A 22,159-nucleotide genomic window follows, 5' to 3' on the forward strand; every position below is an offset into this window, starting at 1 on the left:
GCAGGTAATCCATCAGTCAGGAGGTGGAAACAAACAGAAGGATCAGAAGGATCAGAAGTTCAAGGTCATCCTTAGCTCCTTAATGATTTTGCCAGCCCAGGCTACAAGAGATACTGTTAAAAGAAAATAAAGTATCATGCTTTAGTAGTGAAGAAAAATTACTTCCAGAATAAAAACTGCTCTGAAGCTTTCCAAGTTTGAGAGCTTGAAGGAGTCAAATCTGCAAGTTACCAAAAACAAGCCAGGGAAAAGGAATGCAAACACAAAAGAATAGAGATTTCACACAAAGATCCAGGAAATGGACCCCAACCAGGAAAGCAGTCAATGCGATGGCAGATATTACAGAACCAGCAGAAAAACACTCCAGAGCAGCCATTACAGACTGGAGAAGGCTGCCCCAGAAAGGTGAAGGACAGCATGGTCACCGTGAGGCTGGATGGGGAAGGTCTTTTTAAAACCAGATAAGAGATGCTGCCTAAGGGTGCAGGGATGGGTTAGTTTTCTCTGCTGATTAAAGACATAAAAGGTAGTAGAGAAGTGTTACCGGGCATCTTGAGGAGTCCCAGAAGAACCTCATATGATATTTGAAAGTTAGGGTCCTCTCTTGGGGTTCTCAGTTTCATTAATAAAAGAATTTAAGAAGGAACACTAACAGAAGCTGAAGGACCAAGAACCAACTCAAACCTAAGTTAAGGACAATCATATTAGCTTGAAAGGAGAAGCCCAGGGCGGGTGAGCTGTACACCTCATAACTGCCTGGGAGGAAGGAGGAGGGTGGAGGGGAGACGCTGGCAGGGAGGCCAGCTCCATGGTGAGGACACGATCTTTAGAAAAAGATTAAGTTCAAAGCATTGGGGAGTTTATAAGCTTACTTGAGCTCTGGACAGCATCTGAAAGGGAAAAAAGGAAATAGTCCTGCCCAGAAGATCCCCATGGCAACTGCTGGGGACTGCACTGGGGGGTGGGGGTGGATATTACCTGATAACACCCGCCCCCTTCCTAGGGATGTCTCCTAGACAGATCCCAGACTTGTCTCACTCGATTAACCATCAAGGGAGGAGACGAGGGCCTGTCTCCACCAAGGGGTAGAGTCCTCCTTTACAAAGCAGAGACCCAGATCCCACATCCCTGCTCTGACGAGATAGAGATAACAGGCTCCCTGGGACTCCATGGTCAGCAGGTCAAATCAGTCAGCTCCAGGTTCATTGTGAGACCCTGTCTCAAAAATGAAAGGGAGGAATGGAGAAAGACATCCGGTGTGGTGTTTCACACTCACACATGCATATGTGTACACACCAACACACACGGGTCACAATGTAGCATCACGAAATGAAAAAATATAACTGTAAGCATATATTTTTTCACAACCTACTTCGAGTTCATCCTCCCCTCTGGCCCAGCACCCACCAGAGGGAGTGGAAAGGAAAGGTTATTAGGATGCAGGGGAAGTGGATCTGTTTAGAAATAGTTCTTTGGGGAGATTCCAATCTTTGTTGTTCTTAGTCCAGTCCACTAGCAGACACCACACACGAATCAGTAGTGGCAACTGGATCCACCTGGAAATGACCGGGCTCAATAATAGGCTGGAGTCCAGGGAAGCCGCACAAAACTGCAGGAAACTCACCAGAAGTTCTCTGACGAGTTTCTCTCTATGACGTCACCACAAGCAAAGCTCAGCAACACGTAAGGCGAACCAATATATTCCTGTCCTCAGTGAAGACTGGGAGGTGGAGCAAGGTGAACCAACCCTGCTCGAGCTCCCACTGTCTGTGAGGTCATTTTTATATTCCTTCTGAACATCATGTGTCCTTTCATGGGACTGCTATAGCAATATATATATAATCTCCTTTCACCTATGTCTGCCTCAGCAAAACATTCTTTCACCTGTCTGTCCCAGGAAAACATCATTATAACCTAACTGAGTCTCCAAAGAAACCAGGCATTTCCACTTTCTATAACAATTAGAATGAAAACAGTTGATGAGATCCGCAGGTGAGACTAGCTCGGTGAGTCTGAAGCAGGAACAATCCAGGTTGTCTGCTGGAGCATGGAGGTTAGACAAGGGTGAGTGAGCTTCAAAGACAGACAGACTCTCAGCAACCTTTAGGAAAACACAATACACATATAACCATCATCCTGGAAAAGGAGTGAGCATAAGCAAAATTAATTTAAATAAAGGAATGCAAAATGTTCTCAGAATCCAATGGGAAACCATAAACCTTCAGGAAATACAGTGAATCACAAACATTAAAAGTCCTGAAGAAAATCATGCCAAGGCACCATTGAAATTAGATCAATGAGGGGCAGAGGGGCAGAGCTGTGGGTGGCAGAACAATGGTGGGGGGACCTATGGAGGAAATGCCTTCGTTCTGGTTTGCTTTCTACTGCTGTGATAAAGATCATGTCTGAAAGCTACTGGAGAGGAAAGGGTTTACATTCTGATCACAGACCATCATGAAAGGAAGTCAAAGCAGGCACCTAGGTGGGAGTAGTGGTGTACACCTTTCATCTCAGTACTCAGGAGGCAGAGGTAGGCAGAGATGAGTTTGAGGCTAGCCTGGACTCCATAGCCAGGGCCATGTAGTGAGCCCCTGCCTCAAACAAAACGACAAAAAAAGTAGGTGGAAGCTGTTGTCATGCACTCTTTAAAACTTTTTTTTTTTTTTTTGATTTTTCGAGACAGGGTTTCTCTGTATATAGCCCTGGCTGTCCTGAAACTCACTCTGTAGACCAGGCTGGCCTCGAACTCAGAAATCTGCCTTCCTCTGCCTCCCAAGTGCTGGGATTAAAGGCCTGTGCCACCATGGCCCGACAGTCACTCTTTAAAACGTATTACTGGAGAAAGTGAGGCGAGTTCAAGACTAGCCTGGGATACATCATGAGCTATTTTCTCTAAAACAAAACAAGGAAACAAAAATTAGGTGTGAAAAAAAAAAACTGTGAATTCAAGGCCAACCTAGTCTACATAAAGAGAGTTCCAGGCCAGCTAGGACTACATAGTGATGCTCCTGTCTCAAATAGCAAAACAGGTTCTCAAACAAGACAAGAAAAGCACAGAGTGTGCAGAGGAAGGGCAGTAAGAATTACCGCGAGCCTCTCTCTAACCGTGGGGGTCAGGAGGTAGGCTGCAGCGTGCAGAGCTGATGTCTAGTGTGCTCTCAAGTCCTGAGTTCAGACTTCAGAATCAAAACAACAGAAAACCACCTTTAGGGCTGGGGTTATAACTCACTGCACAATCCTAGGTTTGATCTTCAGGGTTTTTTTTTTGTTTTTGTTTTTGTTTTTTTAAAAAAAAAGAAAAAGAAAGAAAAGAAAAAGAAAAAAACTACCTTTAAATAGGAAGGAAGAGTTGGTTAAAAAAAAAGTCTGGGAAAGGGTATAGATATTAACAGTAATCAAAAGACAGCTGGAGGGGACATATTAATAAGAAATATTAAAAAAAATGTTAATAAGACAGAACAGGAATATTACTGGGGCTAAAGAGAGACATTTCAAAACTGTGTGCAGGTATCCCTAACAGCATTTCAACATACAAGGAACACAAGGGAGAATGCCAGAAATAAAGAGGAAGAGGAGCCAACGGTAACGTGGGGGGGGGGGGCTCAGCAGATCCCTTTGCACTTCCAGACTTGTTGGGAAATCTGGCACAACAGGCTTGCACTCCAATGCTGAGCAGTTCTGCCAGGTTGGTGCGTGTGTGATACAACACAGGAAAACTCAAAACCATCAGGAAGAAGTCTGGGAAATTCTTTCAACGGCTTGGAAATTAATTAACCGACTTCCACTTTTCAAAAAGAAGTGACTGGGGTTAATGGTGTAAAATGAGAAGAAAAATAAAAATGTAACACATCCAAATATATGAGATGCCGGGAAGACGGTACCAATGGACATATTTAAGGCTAAGATATTGGTTTTATACTAAGTGGTAAGAGAGCTCTGAGTTTAGTGGTCCAGGCTTTCTTCTAAGAGAGGAGGAAGAGGAAGAGGAGGAGGTGGAGGAGGAGGAGGAGGAAGAGGAGGAAGAGGAGGAGGAAGAGGAGGAAAAAAAAGTACGTGGAACCCACAGGAAGAGAGGCGTGGCAAAGCTGTTTACTTTTGAAAAGATGGTTAGTAAAGCTCTGGTAGACCTGTCAACAAAAGCCTACAAAATGTAAATTATTAGTGTAAGGAATAAAGGAGGGACACACACATCCATAGATATTAGGAGGACAGTTTGGCCAGGTGTGGTAATACACACATTTAAACCGAGTCCTTGAGGCTCAGGAAAGCTGGTCTGCATAGCAAAGCTACCTAGCTAGACCCTGTCCCCAAACAAACAAGGAAAATCAAAGACCCTTATGAACAATGTTATGCTAATGAACCTCGTGGAAAGGAAAAGAAGACATTTCTTTGAAATGTGTTCATTACCAAAGCACCCTCAAGGAGAAGCACTAAGTTACACAACCTTCCCTCGTTGAGAACCTTCCCTCAACATCAGGCCTTGACTTCATCTGTGAATGGAAAGAAGAATTGATCTGATTCCTAAGCCAACACTTGAGAATAATGCCAATACCAGGAAATAAAAAGAGAAGCAGGGTAGACGAGACGGCTCAGCAGGGAAAGGTGCTTGCTGCCAAGCCTGGCGACTTGAGTTCAATCCCAGGGAACCATAGGTAAAACAAGAAAGTGGGCTCCCTTAAACTGCCTTTCGGCCTCCACATGTGCATGCACAGACACATAAATGAATAAATAATGGAAAAAATACTTAAGTTTAAACTCAGTTTATGAAACAAAAGCAAAGACATTTTAAAAAGAATAGAAGAAAGCTACCATTTAGTTGTCATGTACAAGGTCTGGAAGTCTACATTGCAACCAAGTAGCACTGATTACAGAAATTCTAAAAAAAGTTTAATTAGTGTAAGTCAGTTAATATACCCACAAAGAATAATGACAGGGTCAGGTGTACAGACAAAGATGAAGAATTTCATCAAATTCAATATCTGGTACTACACAGGAAAAAGACTTGTAGGAAATTAGGATTAAAAATGAAAAGTATCTTCTATTAAAAAGAAAAACTTCCTAGAGCCAAATGTGCTGGTATACACCTTCATTCCCAGCACTCAGGAGGTTGAGGCAGGAGGATCACAGGTTCTAGGCCAGCCTGGGCTATTAATATATAAGGAGACCTTGTCTCCAAAATCAACTAACCGAACCAAAAACAAAAAAACCACCTTTTAAGTAACATCATACTTAATGCAGAAGGGCTCTGTGTGTGTGTGTGTGTGTGTGTGTGTGTGTGTGTGTGTGCGTGCGTGTCCCTACTCAAGCAGGTATTAAGATAAATATCTGCTCTCGTCAGCTACATTCAGGGTGGCTTTGGGTATCCCAGGCATTGCAATGCTACAAGGGAAAAAAGTAACAGCCATCTGTTAGAAAAAGAGGGAATAACCCCGGTCTTTTATGTACAGACGGTTACCTCTATTAGAATTCTTAATCTGGAGGGAAGCTTTTAGAAGCAAAAAATGAGGCTAAGTTGGAGAACACAGGATCAATATATAAAAATGATCAGAAATGGAGAACTAGAAACAGACAGCTGGGGATGCACTCGGGTAGACTGCTTGCCTGGTATCACTCTCGGCTCCAATCTCCAGCACCGAGCCTCATGTCAAAACTTTTAAAATTTAAGAGTCCATTTTCATGACATAGGAATATGAAACCCTTAGGGTTCCATTTAAGAAACTCTGTGTTGAGATGGGGAGATGGCTCATAAGACAGTCTCCGGCGGGGCCCTGAGTTAGAATCCCCAGAACCCATGAAAAGCCAGACACAGTAAGCAAGGCGGAAGGCGGGGACTAATACCTAAGGCTGTCCTCTGACCTTCAGTGTGGAGTGTGGCACATGCATGTCCCTCTCTCACAGAGGCTCACAAATATGTGCACTAGCTATACGTTCATAAGTACAAGCTAGTGCTGAGAAATGTAAATAGGTCAAAATGAACGAGAGGTCTGCCTTATCAGTGGATCTTAACCCTCAACGAAACTAAGATAGTCTCATGGAATTTTTGATGCTATCTCAATCAAAATCTAGATTTAAAAAAAAACAAACAAAAAACAAATAACCTTTTCTTTCTAGAAGTGTGTCTGTGTGTATATTGCGTGTGTGTGTGTGTTTACACATATGAAGTGTGCAGGTGCCTGTGGAGGCCAGAAAAGGGCATCCGATTCTTTGCAGCTGGAATTCTAGGCGGTTTGAACTTCTCTATGTGTGGGTCTTGGAAACTAAACCAAAGTCCTTTGCAAGAGCAGTGGATGCTCTTAACCACTGAGCTGTCCCCCAGCCCCAGGAGGATTGGGTCAGTAGCACTTGATCAGCTGATGGTCACATTTGTGCAGCTATGTGGAAAGGCAGCCATTGTGACAGGAAGCACAGAAACTGGCAGAAACCAGTTCCTGAGAGAAAAGACTGCAAAAGCACATGACAACTTTGTGGCATACAGATCACCTTAATATCTTAGCCATGGTGGTATATAACCCAACTGTACACACTGTCAAGGCTCATACCTTTACGGCTGATGAATTGTACTGTATGTAAATTATATCTCAGCCAAGCTAAGTAAGATAATAATGAAAATAAGATCTAAAGTCTCCATAGCCACATCCAGCAGTGATGGTGACCTTGGGTAACCTCCTTAATTCTGGCACTACTGTGTGCTTGAAACCTGGGACATCCCAGCAGTTGGTGGACTACTGCCCCACAAGATTTCTCAACTTAACCCACCATTAGCACAGAGTCACCCGTAGGGTAAAATGGCCCCTGCAAATGCTGTATCTTATTTCAGGTATTTAGAAGGACGTGAAGCTGTGGTTCTCCTCAAACAGACAGAACATGTCCCAGAAATTTTCTAATGTGGACAACCTTCTCCTGAGAGAAGACCTTGGCAGATCTAACAAGTATGACAACAATGTACAGAAAGGTGAATTTAAATTACAACATGTCCACTCCAGTACCCGAGAGCACAGGTGCAGCGGTTAGTAAATCCTGGTGCCGGCCACAAGTCCATCCTTGCTGACCCTAGCGTGTAGATGGGAAAAAACACTGGAAAGAATGAATGGGGTGGGGTGGGGGTCTCTCCCTTCAACAGCAGCAAAAAAACAACATGCTATTTTTATTTATATATTTTATATATTTTTATGATCAGCCAGAACCCTGTCCTTCAGTTTTAAATGTGTAACAGGTCTTGTTTTATTTCTGACAACTAAGTTCTTATTGCAAGTTTCCTTTCTTCTTACTTTTTTTTTTCTGGCTCTGTAATTGAAATGTGTTTTTTTTTGTAGCAGCATCCAGCTGGGTCTTTCTTTCTTACTCAGTCTGACAATCCCTGTCTTCTAACTGGAATGTGTAGACCATTAACATTTAGTGTGGTTATGACTGTGTTAAGTGTAAGTGTGCCAGTTTGTGATTTACTGTCTGCCCTATCTGCCTATTCTTTATTTGTTCATTTTTTGTATTGACTACTTTAATTTTAAAACATTTTATTTTTATATGTTTGAGTCTGCACACCATGTGCATGCAGTGGTTGAAGAGGCCAGAAGAGGGTTTTGGATCCCCTGGAACTTTAGTTACAGATGGTTGTGAACTGCCAAATGGGTGTTGGGAATTGAACCTGGGTCCTTTGGAAGGGCAGCGTGTGCTCTTAACCTTGGAGCCTCCTCTTCAGTCTCTATTTTAATTTTCCCAAACTATACGTTTTTGTACCTGCATGCTATGGAGCACATGTGGAAGACAACAGAACAACTTTTGGGGATTAGTTCTCTCCTTCCACTATGGAGATCTTGGGATTGAATTCAGCGGATCAGGCTTGGCAACAAGAGCCCTTGCCCACTGAGCCATCCTTTGACCCTGTATTGAATGTTTGTTTTTAATTCAAAGAGGACAGTTTTTGCTTTAAAGAGAGAAGAAAACAGAGCAGCCAAGCTGTAAATCTAAACAGCTGCCGGGAGAAGGGAGAAAAGGAGAAAGCGCCACACTGGCCGTGGAGTTCGGCTAAGTGTTATCAGACAGCCACACGTGGGGATGGGGGGCGTGGGGGGGGAGAGCAAGAGTAAGGAAGTCTCAACTGCCAACATAAACATCCTCTGGTTCTAGCCAGCATCCAAGAGAAAACACAAAACAAAAGGAAAGGTTGTATCTTCTGGAGTCACAAAGGTGGGCAGACCGCTGCACCTCACACCTCACAGCCCCTGCGGGGGACTGGCTACTTTGTTTTCTTCTTTGTTCACTCACTAAGATAGCTATTCACTTGGCTATTTGTTTATGTTTGAAACAGTGTCTTGTATATTCCAGCCTGGTCTTATACTTAATATGTAGCCAAAGGTGACCTTGGCTTTCTAATCCCTCCTCCTCCTGAGCGCAGCAAGTAAGGGTGTGAACCTCACACCTGGTTCTCTGTGGCACTGGGGATGGAACCACGACGTGCGCATGCGCTGTCTACCAACTGAGCTACACTCTCCGCCTAGGATGATTCCACAGTTTTCCTATGGGTTGCGTTGAGCCAAGACTGGCCGTGTGGCGCTAATGGATGTTTTCGTTGTTGTTGTTTAGGTTTTACCGCTGCATACCCAACTCCATCCTCCATCCCTTATAGATGCAGGACGTCAATAATCCCAGAATCAGAAAAAAAGGGATTTAACAGCCAAGCCAGGAGATTTTATAGCAAAAAGGTAAATAAATGGCAGTTGCCTTCAAAATTCTTTGCTTGGGTTTTAGCTGTTGCGTTTCTCTATGAACAGCAGAGGGCAGTATCACCCAAGGGGCTGTACCATCCTCCAAGGAGGCACATGGTCTGTATGGTAAGAACAAGCCTGAAATTGATGGATTGACTGACTGATTGGTCATTAGATCAATTGATTGACTTATTTGTTGTGTTGGGGATTACCCCAAGATTTTATACATAGTATGTGCTTCGGAAACATAACTAGGGGTCTTGCTGGATAGCCGAGCTAGCTTTGTACTCAGGGTCCCCTTTCCTTGGCCACCTGTATACCTGAATCGAAATTTGCCTCCACACCCTGTAGCCGAAATTATCTTTATTTTGAAAAGACTAAAAATACGGACTCTTCCAAACCTACGCATATATAGTAGAAGATAAAAACCACCCCACTCTGATCCATCAGAGGGAATTACAAAATTCCTCCAGATAACATGTGAGAAAACAAGGTTCTAATAAATTTATAGTTGTATTAGAAATGAGCTCCCCTATTTAATAGATTCCTTAAACAGTGTCTGGTTATTATTCCGGGGGCTGGTAAGATTGCTTAGCCTTGATCCCACTTGGTGGAGAGAAGCCAACTCTTTCAATAGTTGTCCTCTGACCTCCTGGTGTATGCCATGTATGTACGAACAAGTAAATACATAGATGCAATTAAAAAATAATGCTATACCTGTGCTGTCTCCATCCAACCCCCTTTTCTCTAGATCTCCAAGCCCCTAAAGTTCTGGGTGTTTGCTGGCAAGCCTTTATTTAACTTATTCCTGAGCAGTGATCTTCTTTCTCACCAGCAGGGGGCAGTAGCAACTCAAGGCATCCCCACATCCCTCATTCTTTTCAGTAGGACCCTGACAGTAGCATTCATCTGAAGCAGTGGTCGTCCTGGTTACCTCCTGCCGCACTCTGCAGGTGGCTGTCACCCTCCCCCCTCCCCCCAGAAGGCAGCGGGGTAGGGGCAGGAGACCCTGGGCTGGGAACACAGGTGAGGAGACCTGGCAAGGCCTGCAACCCCAGGCCTGGCTCTTCCGTTGTGAGCTGGGCCTTGGAACTATAGAGAAGATTTCGTTCTTTTAGCCTGATTACCTCCGGATTCTATGAAGCTGGCACTAAGTACCACAGCACACACACATTTTAAAATCACAGGTGGCTTTCCTCAGGATGATAAAAACTTGCTTTGGCAATTTTCATATCTTTCTTTCTTTCTTTCTTTCTTTCTTTCTTTCTTTCTTTCTGTCTGTCTGTCTGTCTGTCTGTCTGTCTTCTCTAGTTTCTCTGTGTTTTAGCTATCAGGCTCTCTCCCCACTTGCTGTGTGGGTTCCCCTTGATCCGCTTTAATGACAGTGTGTAAGTTGTCCTTGTCCAGGGTGTTTGCAGCTCAGTTTCCAATAAAAAGAATAGTAGCTGTCGCCAGCCCTCCCTAATATGTGTTAAAGCATTTTTAGATCGTATCACCGCTCCCCCAGAACAATACTAGAAGAAAGGGTTTAGTTCTCCATTTAACATAAGAGGCAAAGGAGGCTTAGGGAGGCAGTGACCCACCCTGGGTCACACAGCCCGGGGTTTGCCACATAAGAGGCTCTAAGTAAATATTTGCTGAATCAACGTTGAAAGAATTAGGCCTCAACCCAGGCACAGCTTACTCCTGAACCTCTCACTGTTTCCACACCGAGCCACGCCTGCCTTTGTGGCCTTCGAGGCTGTACATTTGGTCGATGAAAGTTGCATGCTTCTGGAACAATCTTGGCAAAACAGACCGATCTCCAGGGAGGGCAATAAGTGCTCCTTGCCAGGGCTCCATCCCACACGATAAGCTCTGAAGACTCTGATCCAGGAGCTGAAAGTACCCCGTGGAATCCTATCTTGTCGCCTGCCCAGAGGTGCCAGCATGGCCACCAGTCAGAAATGCATGGTAGCATCAGATACAGGCAGAAACCACTCAGAAGTTTGGTTCCAAATTTTCCAGTGTGGTGCCATCCATTTGATGGGAAGCCTTTCATCTATGCCTTTGACAGCATTTTTTATTTTGCAGAAGCATGGCATCTCTACCATGGGGGTCCCTGTGTTCCCTGTCTCTACCCAGGAGCCTTGAGAGTGGCCACTTGTCCTTTGTGGACATGGTTTCCTCGTCTGCAACATGAAAGTTAGGATTGCATAATTAGTGAGGAGTTATATAAATCCCCACATCCTAAGCTCAGAGAACCCACTCATTCCACGCTCTGCGCCCATCTCATATTTCCTGGGGGGAAATGGGCACAGAGAAGCAACACGATTGTGAGCCATCACCCAGTAATTTAGTGAGGCAACTCGAGTTAACAACAGATGTGAAACCTCCCCTGCTTAAGACAGGAGCCACACACGCCCTGTGCTGAGCCCACACCCGGTCGGCTGCTCACCTTGGAGCAGTGACCCACTTAGCCCTGCTTTAACATGGCGCCCTCCAAGGCAGGCACTCACCTTTGCTGCAGCTGAACCTCAGACCCAGTTTACAGTCCCTGTAATAATCCCACTCCTGGGGTGCCAGTGTGATAGCTGGGGGCGGTGTTAAAGGAACCCACTTCCAGAACTGACTTCCTCGGGTTGTCCTCTGACTCTGCTCTCAAGCTATGGCTCATGTGTGTTCCCCTGACACTTTTTTTTTTCTTTTTGAGACAGGATCTCTTTGTGTAGCTCTGGCCCTCCTGGAACTTCCTCTGTAGACCAGGCTAGCCTGGAACTCACAGAGATCTACCTGCCTCTGCTAGGATCAAAGGATTCTGTCACTACCAGCAAGATTTTTTTCTTTAGTCTTACCATGGGGAGGATGAGGGTCGTGTCTAAACTGGCCATTTGGATTGCCAGGAGTAAACTTTATGATTGTTTACAAACGTGTAGCTAACTTAACATTCACGAGGAGATATACCTCGAGGTGACAGCCCACTGGACGTTTCCTTCCCTGTCACCCAGCTTCTGCTCCATCATACCTCAGTTTCCCAAGCTAAGTAGCTGTAAGGGCACCACCTGTGTCTGGTTCTTTCCCTTAAAAATTAGGATGTTACACTAGATTAGCTCTTCCTGGGGGTGACGATTGCAGGATGCCAAACCCGATGCCTTCCACTTGAATGAACAGGTACTGGTAGGACAGAGACAACGTGTCTTCCAAGTGGGAGACACTTAAGTCCCATGGTTAAAGGGCTGGAGATGTGGCTCAGTGGTTTAGAGCATTTGTGGCCATTATAGAAGAGCTGGGTTCGATTCCCAGCACCCATATGGTAGCTCACCAAATGCATGATGAAACTGAGTGTACTTCCCCATGCCTGCAGTTCTAGCACCTGGGAAGCCAAGACAGGACAGTCAGCAGCTCACAGGCATCCTTGGTTATATGGTGAGTTGAAATCCAGCCCAGGATATAGAAAAGCACTTCAGAAACAAACTAGTTAGCCAACTCACTTGGTAGTTCCACACAGGGTCTGACAGGAGATCTACCCTTCCAGTCAGAAACCAGAGTTTACATTGTGATGAAACCAATTAAGGTTACAGAGGAACTCAGACAGAATTTATGATATTATAAGGAAACCCCAGTACGTAGGAGGAAGCCATGCTTGGCTCTAGGCTCTGCAGTAGGACCTTCCCCACAAGCCTGGGAAGACACCCAGGCCCAGGGTCTGACTGCCGGCTCCCTCATGACATCTTCAGGCTCATCCCAAGGCCAGGTGGATAGGGATCATCTGCCACTCCTAACACCTGAGAGACTGCCAGTCCAATGAGTGCTCTGTGTGCTTCTCCCCCAAGTGTCACCCAAGGTGTGTGTTGGCTGGGAGGAGGAGAACACACCTACCACACATTGCTTGCTTGGTCCCATGCCCACAGGTTGCCCTGGCTCCGTGGCTCTGGGGCTGTGTGGGCAGTTACTTCTATTCTGATGATTTGGGTTTTGCCTTCTGAGATGTCTCATCTAAGAGACCAAGGGGATGGATGAGTCCTGCTCTACTTCCGGCAGGCTTCCCAAAAGCCCTTTGCATATCGGTTCTTTCTCTGTGCCTGTGGAGTCTCCCTGGTTGTTTTGTGGTCCAATTTTGAGAAGGTAATCCAGCTCTTCCCTCCACTGTAGCCTTGGCTGGTTTCTGCACTGTAAGTATTCCTACAGCAGCCGATGTCAATGACCACTGTCAGGGTTCTAATGGCCCCCTTTGCAGGCCAGCTCCAGCACGCTTCAGCCCAAAACATTCTCTCTTGGACCTTCATCAAGAGTAAATTTCGTCCCCACAGGCTAAACGGTGACAGCCCTGTCCCCATTTGCTCTGGACCATAGCCGTTTTATAGTCTGACCCAGTTGACGGATGTCCAGTAAAGTTGCCAGATTTAGCAAAGACAAATACAGGTGCTTGGATACATTTGAATGGCAAATAGGTAATTATTTTTAGCACAAGTATGTCCCAAATACTTCATGGGCTGTACGTAAGCAACAACAGCTAGTTGCTGTTTGTGATTCTAATTTAACTGGGTAGATGGAGACAGAGCGGTAGGCGTGTGCAGATAGACCAGGAGCTCGAGAGATATCTTCCCCGCCCACTGTTTGTACCTATGAGATCACATATCAGGGCCTGGAGAGATGGTCTAGCAGTTAGAGCACTTGCTCTTGCAGAAGACCTGGGTTCAATTCCTAGTGTCTAGCTGGCAGCTCACAACTGTTTATAATTCCAGTTCCAGGGACCCAGTACCTTCTTCTGGCCTCCGTTGGCACCCAGGCACACACGTGTTTCACGTATATACAGGCAGACAAAACAGTTACATACATCACCATTGTAGTTAGTAGCACTACAACTCCTGCTGCAGATGGGGACCCTGGAGCCCCACGAGGATCCCAGCTCCTTAGATGTATAGATGAGGAAACTGAGGCCCAGTGAAGCGAGGCTCAACATCATGAAGCTGACTAGCACTGAAAACAGACTTTCCAGTTCACAGCGCCGGGAAAGGATTTTTCCTTACAGCCTCATCTGAGAGGCGGTGGGTGCCCGTGGCTAGAAGACACTCTCCTGAGACTGTCTAGGTCTTTGCCTGTTGTGCAACGTTAGCCCATCTCTCTCTTGACCCCACCTTCTCAGTGAGCCAGACATTGTGAAGTCTCAGTGTGCTACTGGGGAACATGTGCAAACCGCACCCTGGGAAACTCACCTGTAATACCTTGCTTCTGACCCTAGGCCCGGGAGGCTGAACCCTCTACTCTTCTTCTCACTGTCTGCCTTGTGTGTTTGTGTGTGTGTGCGTGTGTGTGTGTGTCTCACCTATGTGTGTGTCTCACCTGTGTGTGTAGTGTGTATGTGTGTGTGAGTATATGTGTGTGTGTGGTGTGGGTATGTGTGGTATGTGTGTGAGTGTGTATATATGTGTGTGTGAGTGTGTGTGTATGTCTCATCTGTGTGTGTAGTGTGTATGTGTGTATGTGAGTGTGTGTGAGAGTATATATGTGTGTGAGAGTGTATGTGTGTGTGTATGTGTGTGAGTGTGTGTGTGAGTTGTGTGTGAGCATGTGTGTATGTGTGTGGTGTGTGTGAGTGTAGTGTATCCATTTGTATATATGTGTGTGTATATATGAATGTGTCCATTTGTGTATATGTGTGTATGCCACACATTTGTCCTAGGATCCTGCTAACAGCACCTTTGCCTCTCTTTTTATAATAAACTCCAGTCACTCTGTCCTCACTTTCTAGATTGGAAAGTTCTGGAAGGCACCAGTGGTACATCAAGCTCCCCACCTGGATGAGGCAGCCAGGACAGGAAAGTTAGGATGTATCTGGGGTTACAGAGTGCGCTAAAAACTCTGCAATCAGGGTCCACTGCTCAAATCTGCTTACTGCCTGTGGCCCCACATGCTTGGCTTCTGGTTTTTTAGGTGGCTTTGGTGACAGGTCCACTTCCGAGAGCATACACCATGTAGTCAGCATTTGGACTTTGAACAAATTCACCTGCATGTGCCTCCTTTGTGACTCGGGGACTGTAATCCCTTCCTCATCAGGTGATGGTGAAAATGAGATTAGCTTTGAACAGCTCCCAGCGGCGGGCAGGACCAGGAAGCTCCCCGTGACAGTGAAGCACCTCCTCAAGTCACTTGCTCCTATGGCTTTTGTCAACACTGGTGTCCCCTTAGTAGCTAGCACCAGAAAGGAGCTGGAGGCTTCTGGAAACTCACGCAGCTTGCAGCAGCAGCAGAGCTGGCTCTGAGCACGGCTTCTGCTGCCTGTTCCCTAGTATCCCAGCCTCAAGTTGCCCTCGGGTCCCATGTGGGCCTCATTTTGTCTCCAAGTTCAAGATGGCCTCATTTGCAATGAAGATTGTTTTTGTTTCCTTTTGCTTTATAAACAGAAACACTCCCCAATTTCCCTTCTTAGAGGCCTCAGGAGGAAGCTGAGTCAGGTGGGGTGTGGTTACCGTAAAATTGGCCACCCTCCCCTTACCTCAGGCTTGGCTGACCCAGTCCACGAAGGCTGACGTGCACACCAGTACATTTCCCTGATGACATGAAAAAACAAAAGCTCCCCAAAGCAGTGTTGCCTTAGAACTCAAGATGGCAACTCTGGGAAGAGCAAGGGATTTGGGAGACCCGACCTACATTAGAATTCAGGCCCCTCCCATTGGTCACTGAGGTAGATATTGGGCAAGTTAGAGAAACAGGAAGCCAGGCTGTCACCTCTGTTATGGTGCAGCCAGCCCTGGAGGATTAGAGGGAGGCTTAGCGCTAATGGATGGAAGGCTGATGTTCAAGTTGCCATGCCCAGTGACACTGCATTCTTGTCCTTCTCAGGATGACATCCCGGGCCCTGGGTTCTACAATGTCATCCACCAGTCTCCAGTGTTCAACAGTGTCTCTCTTTCCAAGAGAGGAACCTGCACTTTTCCCTCCACGGTGAGAGCCCCGGGGTGTTGACCAGTCAGTAATGTCCCCTGTTTACCACATAATGACACGTTGGACAGCTGTTCCTTTCTCTCCAATCATCCCTGTCCTGATTAAGACAGCAACCACTTCCTGCGATTTCACAAAGGTAAATCTGACCCCGTGACCTTATGCCGTTCATCTCCATGGATGCCTGCGGACGAGGTAGGAAGAGAAACTAGGCCTTGGTGGCCCAGCGAGAGAAGCAGGTGTCTTCCTGACGCTGTGAGGCTTGCCAGGGAAACTGCTGTGTCTTGCCCTGAAAGGAAAATGATTTTTGACACTTGCTTCATACAACTGGGTTGTTCAAATCATTGGGAATTTGGATGGAGCAAAACAGACACTAAGGGGACAGTTTGACAGCTTGGAGGATAAGAGGCAGCCTGCCAAAGCTGGTGGCCAGAGTTGGAATTGCTGATGTGGTAGGAGAGCGCTGACCTCTGACCTTCACATACTCTTCTCTGGACTCAGGGCATGGATATCACTGCCTCATAGTAGAGAGAGAGAGACAGAGAAACAGAGAGGGAGAGACAGAGAGACACACAGAAAGACAGAGACAGGCAAACACATGTACACACACAGATGTGCACACACAGAGACAGAAACTAGACAGACATAGTGACACACAGAAGAGACAGAGAGACATACAGATACACAGAGCAAGCGAGGCAGACATACAGAGTGAGAGACGGACAGACACACAGAGACAGAAAGAGAACACAGTCCATGTACACAAGAAAGAGAGACAGAGACAGAGAGACAGACAGAGAGAGGTAGAGAGAGAGAGGTAGAGAGACAGACACAGAGAGACAGAGAGGAGAGAGAGATTGGGAGAAGAGAACACACACTACACTGGGCCTGAAATACAGGAATCTTCCTGGGACTCTATCTTTGTTGAAGATTCTTGTGGTCAAACCTATAAATGAAACAGCTCTGACCCTGAGTAGACATGGGTGAAGACTTCATTCTGCTATCTTCTGTTTTGGTGTGTATGCCGAGGATGGCACCCAAGGCTCTGACCACTCAGCCTCAGCCTTAAGGAAAGCAAAGGAGGGAAAGAGCCAAGCCTGAGGTGGAGCAGGCGTTGGAGGAAGCAGGGCCAGAGAGTGACCTCAGTAGACCGTGTGTACCTGCCTGTCCCTGTAGAGGTTATGACAGTCTCTCACATAGATGTACACGATGCCTGACACCAGGGATAATTTTCTTATTAATCTCACACAAAGGGACCATTTAGGGCCCACCAAACGCATCCACCTCTTGCTGGGGGTTGGGTTGGCAGTGAGGGATGTTCAGGAGCAAACTTACTTTGAAGTGAAGGCTCTCTGTCTCAGAGCCCTCAGCAGAGCCACAGGATAGCCAGGCCTTTAGCTCCGCGTCTGGAGAAAGACCCCAAGCAACCATCAAGGTGCTGTGTCACGATGCCCGGCGTCACGATGCCCGGCGTCACGATGCCCCGGCGTTGGCCACAGGCCTGGAGACCTAATTCTGACTCAGCTGTGGAGCCTGAACGTGATTTCAAGCATGTCAGCCTTCATGTACCCGTTGCCTCAGCGACTACCTGGAGGCTCTGAGCAAATTGCAATGAGAAAGACTTTGAAATCGCGGAACAGTGTAAACAAGCAGGAGCTAGCTCTGTCAGTACCCAAGTCACCCTTCAGAGTGCTCAAAGCGCCTGGCTTCTCTCTGAGAAGCCTTTACCAGACCGTGCACTGCCACACCACCATGAAGGGGCTGGATCAGTGACACAGTGGATCAGGCCTTTGCCAGGTTCCACTGGCCGTGACTTTTGAGTGGTTCAACTATCCATCTAAGAGAGAAGGCACAGAAAGGTCTGATGTTCCAGAATCCAAACAGGCCTTTCACCTCTTTAAAAAAATGACCCAGAAGAAAGGAGATGAGGGCCTTTTCTCCCTTCGATGGTCCTAAGATTCAGCTTTATATTTTTTGTTTTAAATACAATGCTTGTAAATCGGGCAGTGGTTGCACACACCTTTAATCCCAGCACTTGGGAGGCAGAGGCAGAGGCAGGCAGATTTCTGAGTTCGAGGCCAGCCTGGTCTACAGAGTGAGTTCCAGGACAGCCAGGAGACCTTGTCTCGAAAAACGTAAAAAAAAAAAAAAAAAAAGAAAAAAAAGAAAAAAACTAAAAATACAAGGCTTATTTTTAATTATGTGTGCCGGGTAGGGGCTAATACACAGGAGCTGCAGGTACCTGCAGAAGCCAGCAGAGGGTACCAGGTCCCTAGAGACTGGATGCTTGATGTGGGTGCCAGGAGTAGAATCCAAGTGCTCTCCTGAAAGTGCTAGGATGTCGGAGGCATCCCCCGAACTCCAGCTTTATACCTGTAAACACTTGCGTTCCTTTCTCTTTGGGAAGGGGGTTCTAAGGGTTTGTAATACCTGACTGTAGCCCCACCCTGACCAACCTGGATGAGAGACAGAGAGCCTCTTCCCGACTTGTGGATCCGAGCCTCAGGGAATTCAAGCCTCCTGCCCCAGAGAGAGATCATAAGAGCCCAGGAGGAATGTGTTTAGGGCGAGGCCGCCCCAAAATGTCCATGGGCTTATAAATTCTACACACTTCCTCATGACTGTCAAGGCGACAACACCCAGCCTTTTGAGAAGACTTGTCATCCCTCAAAGTTCAAATGATATAAAGCACTTCATTAAGGTACTCTGAGTTTTTATTCTAGAGTCTTCTACAACTCTGACCAGGAAGCTAAATGAGGCAGATGGGTGGGGACTTTGGTGGCCTTTCTGGGTTGCCGCTGCACAATGGACCGAACTCGTATGTCTCAGGAGAAGTTCTTGAGTGCCAGCATGGGGCCAATTGGAGACCACAGGCCTGGCAGATAAATGCAGGGTGCAGAGTGGATACTGCCAACACTAATCCTGTTATGGTGCCTCAGAGAACTCGGCATCACTGGGAAGTTTCTAGAACACCCCACCCCAACCCCCAAACACAAAAGCAGTAAGTCTCTGAAGGCAAGAAAGATAACAGGGTGGGAAAGAAACGCTCGATATTTCTCTAGGGCCATTTCTCTTTTGAACGTCATGTCTGATCTTGGTCACCAGGTGGAGGCAAACTGCCTGGCTGACCATGTTGGTCCCACACCACTTTGTTAGCAGAGCTGAGTTTCTTGGTAAATGATTGGTCAAAAACCAAAGGCTGCTGCTGGTGGCTTAGTCTTTGCTGCCGAGAACACCGAGGAGTGTTGCAGCTAGACTTTAGGTTTGAATCCGGATTAGAATCCAGATTAGCACAGCCCTGCTTCTGCTGAAACCCCTACTCCCATAGAGAGCCATCCACGCCAGCCCTCTCAAAGCAGGTGAGGGAATGGCTCAGCTCCCTGTGCCTGTGGGGTTATTGACCTCCACTGAGTGGAGAAACCCCACGGCAGCCGTCCCAAGCTTTTCATCATAAAATTATGGGAACTTTCTTGTTTTATCAGACGCTAATTCCAGCCGTGCTATCATAGGGTAGCGAGATGTTATCATCGTGTTTCTATGGCTTTTGCCTCCATTCGTTTGGCAAACACTGACTGTGTTTGGTTTTGAACTGAAAATACTTTATTGTGCTTTCCGGAAAGGGCTGGAATCGGTTCTGTTGAAACACAAGTATTTTAGGGTTTTACTGATGCAGTGATTTGCTGTTGCTCTGGGTGATATTTATTTATTTATTTATTTATTTTTGAGACACTGTCTCACTGTGTAGCTCAGGCTGGCCTACAATTTGCCGTCATCCTGTCTCTGCCTTCTGAATCCTGAGCCACATGTGTGTGCCACTGCACCTGGCAAGAACACAGTAGGGAGAGGAGGCATGAGCGAGCGGCCTTCTCTGAGCCTCCGTGGCCCTCCCAGAAGCAGCTCCCTGAAAAACACCATGGAGAGCTGGCTTGCCTTTCCTGTCACAGGAGTCGCCCCACAGCTCACGAGGCAGGCATAGTGGTGGGGCCCAGGACACCGTGGAAATGCGATGCCGGGAAAATCACTCTCTCCAGGTCCCAAACAAGTGACGAATACTTTGAGTTAGTTTACAGAAGTCAGAACGGGTCTGAACTTGCATTTCCCAAGTGCTTGAGGTCCGATTACCACTGGCACTTGCTACAGTCTCACCTCTTAAGGAAAAACATGCTTGTAAGCTGGGCATGGTGGCTAGTGACCAGCACTCTGACACTCCCAAAGCCAGGCAGGAGGAAGGCTGCAAATCTGAAGCTAGCCTGCTGCAAGTCTGAGGCTAGCCTGAGCTATATACAGTAAGCTCTAGGCCAGCATGGGCTACAGACTGAGGCCCTGCCTCAACAAATAATCGGATAAACAAGCAAACCAACAGTCAAACAACAGTGGGCTGGGAGCCGGGGCTTTTGCTTTTGACCTGTCCTTCACAGCCCCTGGTCACTTGGCAATGCTAATTCTCCTCTTTTTTCCTCAGTGTGCCCGGCTGGGCCCCGTCATTTCTAAAAATCCTGCTGCAAATGCATATACCATCCGGTCAGAGTTGGCTTCCAAGAAGGACTTCAGCAATTCCTGTTCCAGCATGTTCCAGCTGCCGTGCTTCATGAAAGTGGTCAAATCTGAAACCCCTGGCCCAAACTATTACAACGTAAGGTCATTGGCTGCTCTGGTCTGGTGCCTGTGTCGAGAGGGCGGGTTGCCGAGGGGCAGGGAGGGGCGTGAGGCATGAGGAAACAGGATTTTAACACCGAAGGTCAGCCAGTGAGCATTTGTGAGCAAGCTGGGGTGGGGGTGGGGCGACTGTGGTTTCGAGAATCTGAAGGGTGGGTAACTGTGGAAAGCCACAGGGAGCTGCAAGAAGCCCACTTCTCCCACTCACCCCTGTGTAGACTCGCCTGTCAGGGACGTGATTATCTCCTGTCATAGCAGGTATAGGCTTACTGCTTCAGCAGCCGACACTAGCCATTTACTTTTTAGAATCGGATAAGAAAAAAACCCAACTTCTTTCAATTATCTGAAAGATGCCAATGTTTTTGTTGTTGTTGGCTTTGTTTTTGAGACAGGATCTCACTAAGTAACTCTTACTGTCCTGGAACTTGCTATGTAGTCAAGGCTAGCCTTGAATTAACAGAGATCTCTTCCTATCTCTGTCTGCTCAGTGTTGAGATGAAAAGTGTCTGGAATATTCTCTCTCTCTCTCTCTCTCTCTCTCTCTCTCTCTCTCTCTCTCTTTCTCTGTGTGTGTGTGTGTGAACAGTAGTGCTCTAGGTAGAATAGGATGGGTAGGAAAGGGTGCCTGCAGGAAGTTTTGGCTCAGGTCTCCATTCTGCCACTCTCTGTGCCTTGCCTAGTCTTTTTGGGACTCAGTTTGTTGATCTGTAGAATGGGGATATATGTGTTTGCCTTCCAGACTTGTTGAAGATACTCAGTGGGAGAACCTAGGTTAAGGAATGAGAACAGCACCTGGCACACACCTGCGCAGTAGCCTCAGGGAAGCGGGGGAGCTGTCATCGGTTAGTCATGGGGTCTGTGGAGCCACAACTATAACACCTGCCTTGGGAGGCTGTGGCGAAAAGTCAGACAGACCACAAATTTATGTGAGAGTTCTGAAGTCAGGGTGTGGCTCACACAGAAGTTGAACATGGCGAAGGGCTGCGTTTCAAAAGACTGGTCCCAGGAACCTCATTCTCAAGTGCCCCTTTTGAAAGTCATCCTTATGTACACGGCTTCTGCTCATTCTGTGTGAGTAGGCTGGCCCACTGTAATGTGCTCAGAGCGGAGGACAGGGTGACAGAGGACGGTGGGGGGGAGGGGAGGCTGCTGGGTTGGGACTTGGCAGTAGTAACTCGATGGGGGACAGCTGTGTCATTTAGAAGTTTCTAGTAGCAGCATCCAGAGCTAGAGAGGAACAGGCGGACGTAACTCTTGTAAGCTACAGCCCGCTTAACCCAGCAGATCCAAATGTCCTTGTCTTAACACCAGTCTCATGTCGATGACGTAAGATTATGAATGAGCTCCCTCAGGAGGACCCTTATCTCACTGGCGTCTGCTGCCTCTCTGCTCTATACAGCCTGCCTTAAGTTTGGATCAGTCGAGCTTCCAGGCTGATTGTGGCTACTGTCCTGGACATGCTGTTCTAGAATGTTCCCCTGGAATAGCTGGACTCTAACGGTGACTACATGATGGTGGCAGCAGGGGTTTGCATGGGCGGAGTCAGCTGGACCTCGGATCACACAGTCCTTGCATTCATTCCTAACAGATTGTCAGAACATTGTATTTAATGAATCTCCTGATTCCAACTCAAAATAGGAGATGATAAGGTGTGTGTGTGTGTGTGTGTGTGTGTGGTGTGTGTGTGTGTGGTGTGTGTGTGGTGTGTGTGTGTGGTGTGTGTGTGTGGTGTGTGTGTGGTGTGTGTGTGTGGTGTGTGTGTGTGTGGTGTGTGTGTGGTGTGTGTGTGTGGTGTGTGTGTGTGGTGTGTGTGTGGTGTGTGTGTGTGGTGTGTGTGTGTGTGGTGTGTGTGTGGTGTGTGTGTGTGGTGTGTGTGTGTG

General features: G+C 46.9%; 1 protein-coding gene across 2 annotated transcripts in view; it reads left to right on the forward strand.

Annotated features, from left to right (window-relative positions):
• Positions 1–22,159, forward strand: part of Stpg1 (sperm tail PG-rich repeat containing 1) — a 42,706-nt gene that overhangs the window by 2,995 nt on the left and 17,552 nt on the right. For both annotated transcript variants that reach the window (XM_028759857.1, XM_028759856.1), the window contains exons 2-5: positions 6,818–6,952; positions 8,581–8,699; positions 15,525–15,626; positions 20,086–20,256. In XM_028759857.1, the coding sequence (XP_028615690.1) occupies positions 6,865–6,952; positions 8,581–8,699; positions 15,525–15,626; positions 20,086–20,256 (480 nt within the window). In that variant the 5' untranslated portion in view covers positions 6,818–6,864. The remainder of the gene's footprint in view (positions 1–6,817; positions 6,953–8,580; positions 8,700–15,524; positions 15,627–20,085; positions 20,257–22,159) is intronic.

This window comes from Grammomys surdaster, unplaced genomic scaffold, assembly GCF_004785775.1.
Source record: "Grammomys surdaster isolate TR1022 unplaced genomic scaffold, NIH_TR_1.0 126313, whole genome shotgun sequence".
Taxonomy (NCBI): domain Eukaryota; kingdom Metazoa; phylum Chordata; class Mammalia; order Rodentia; family Muridae; genus Grammomys; species Grammomys surdaster.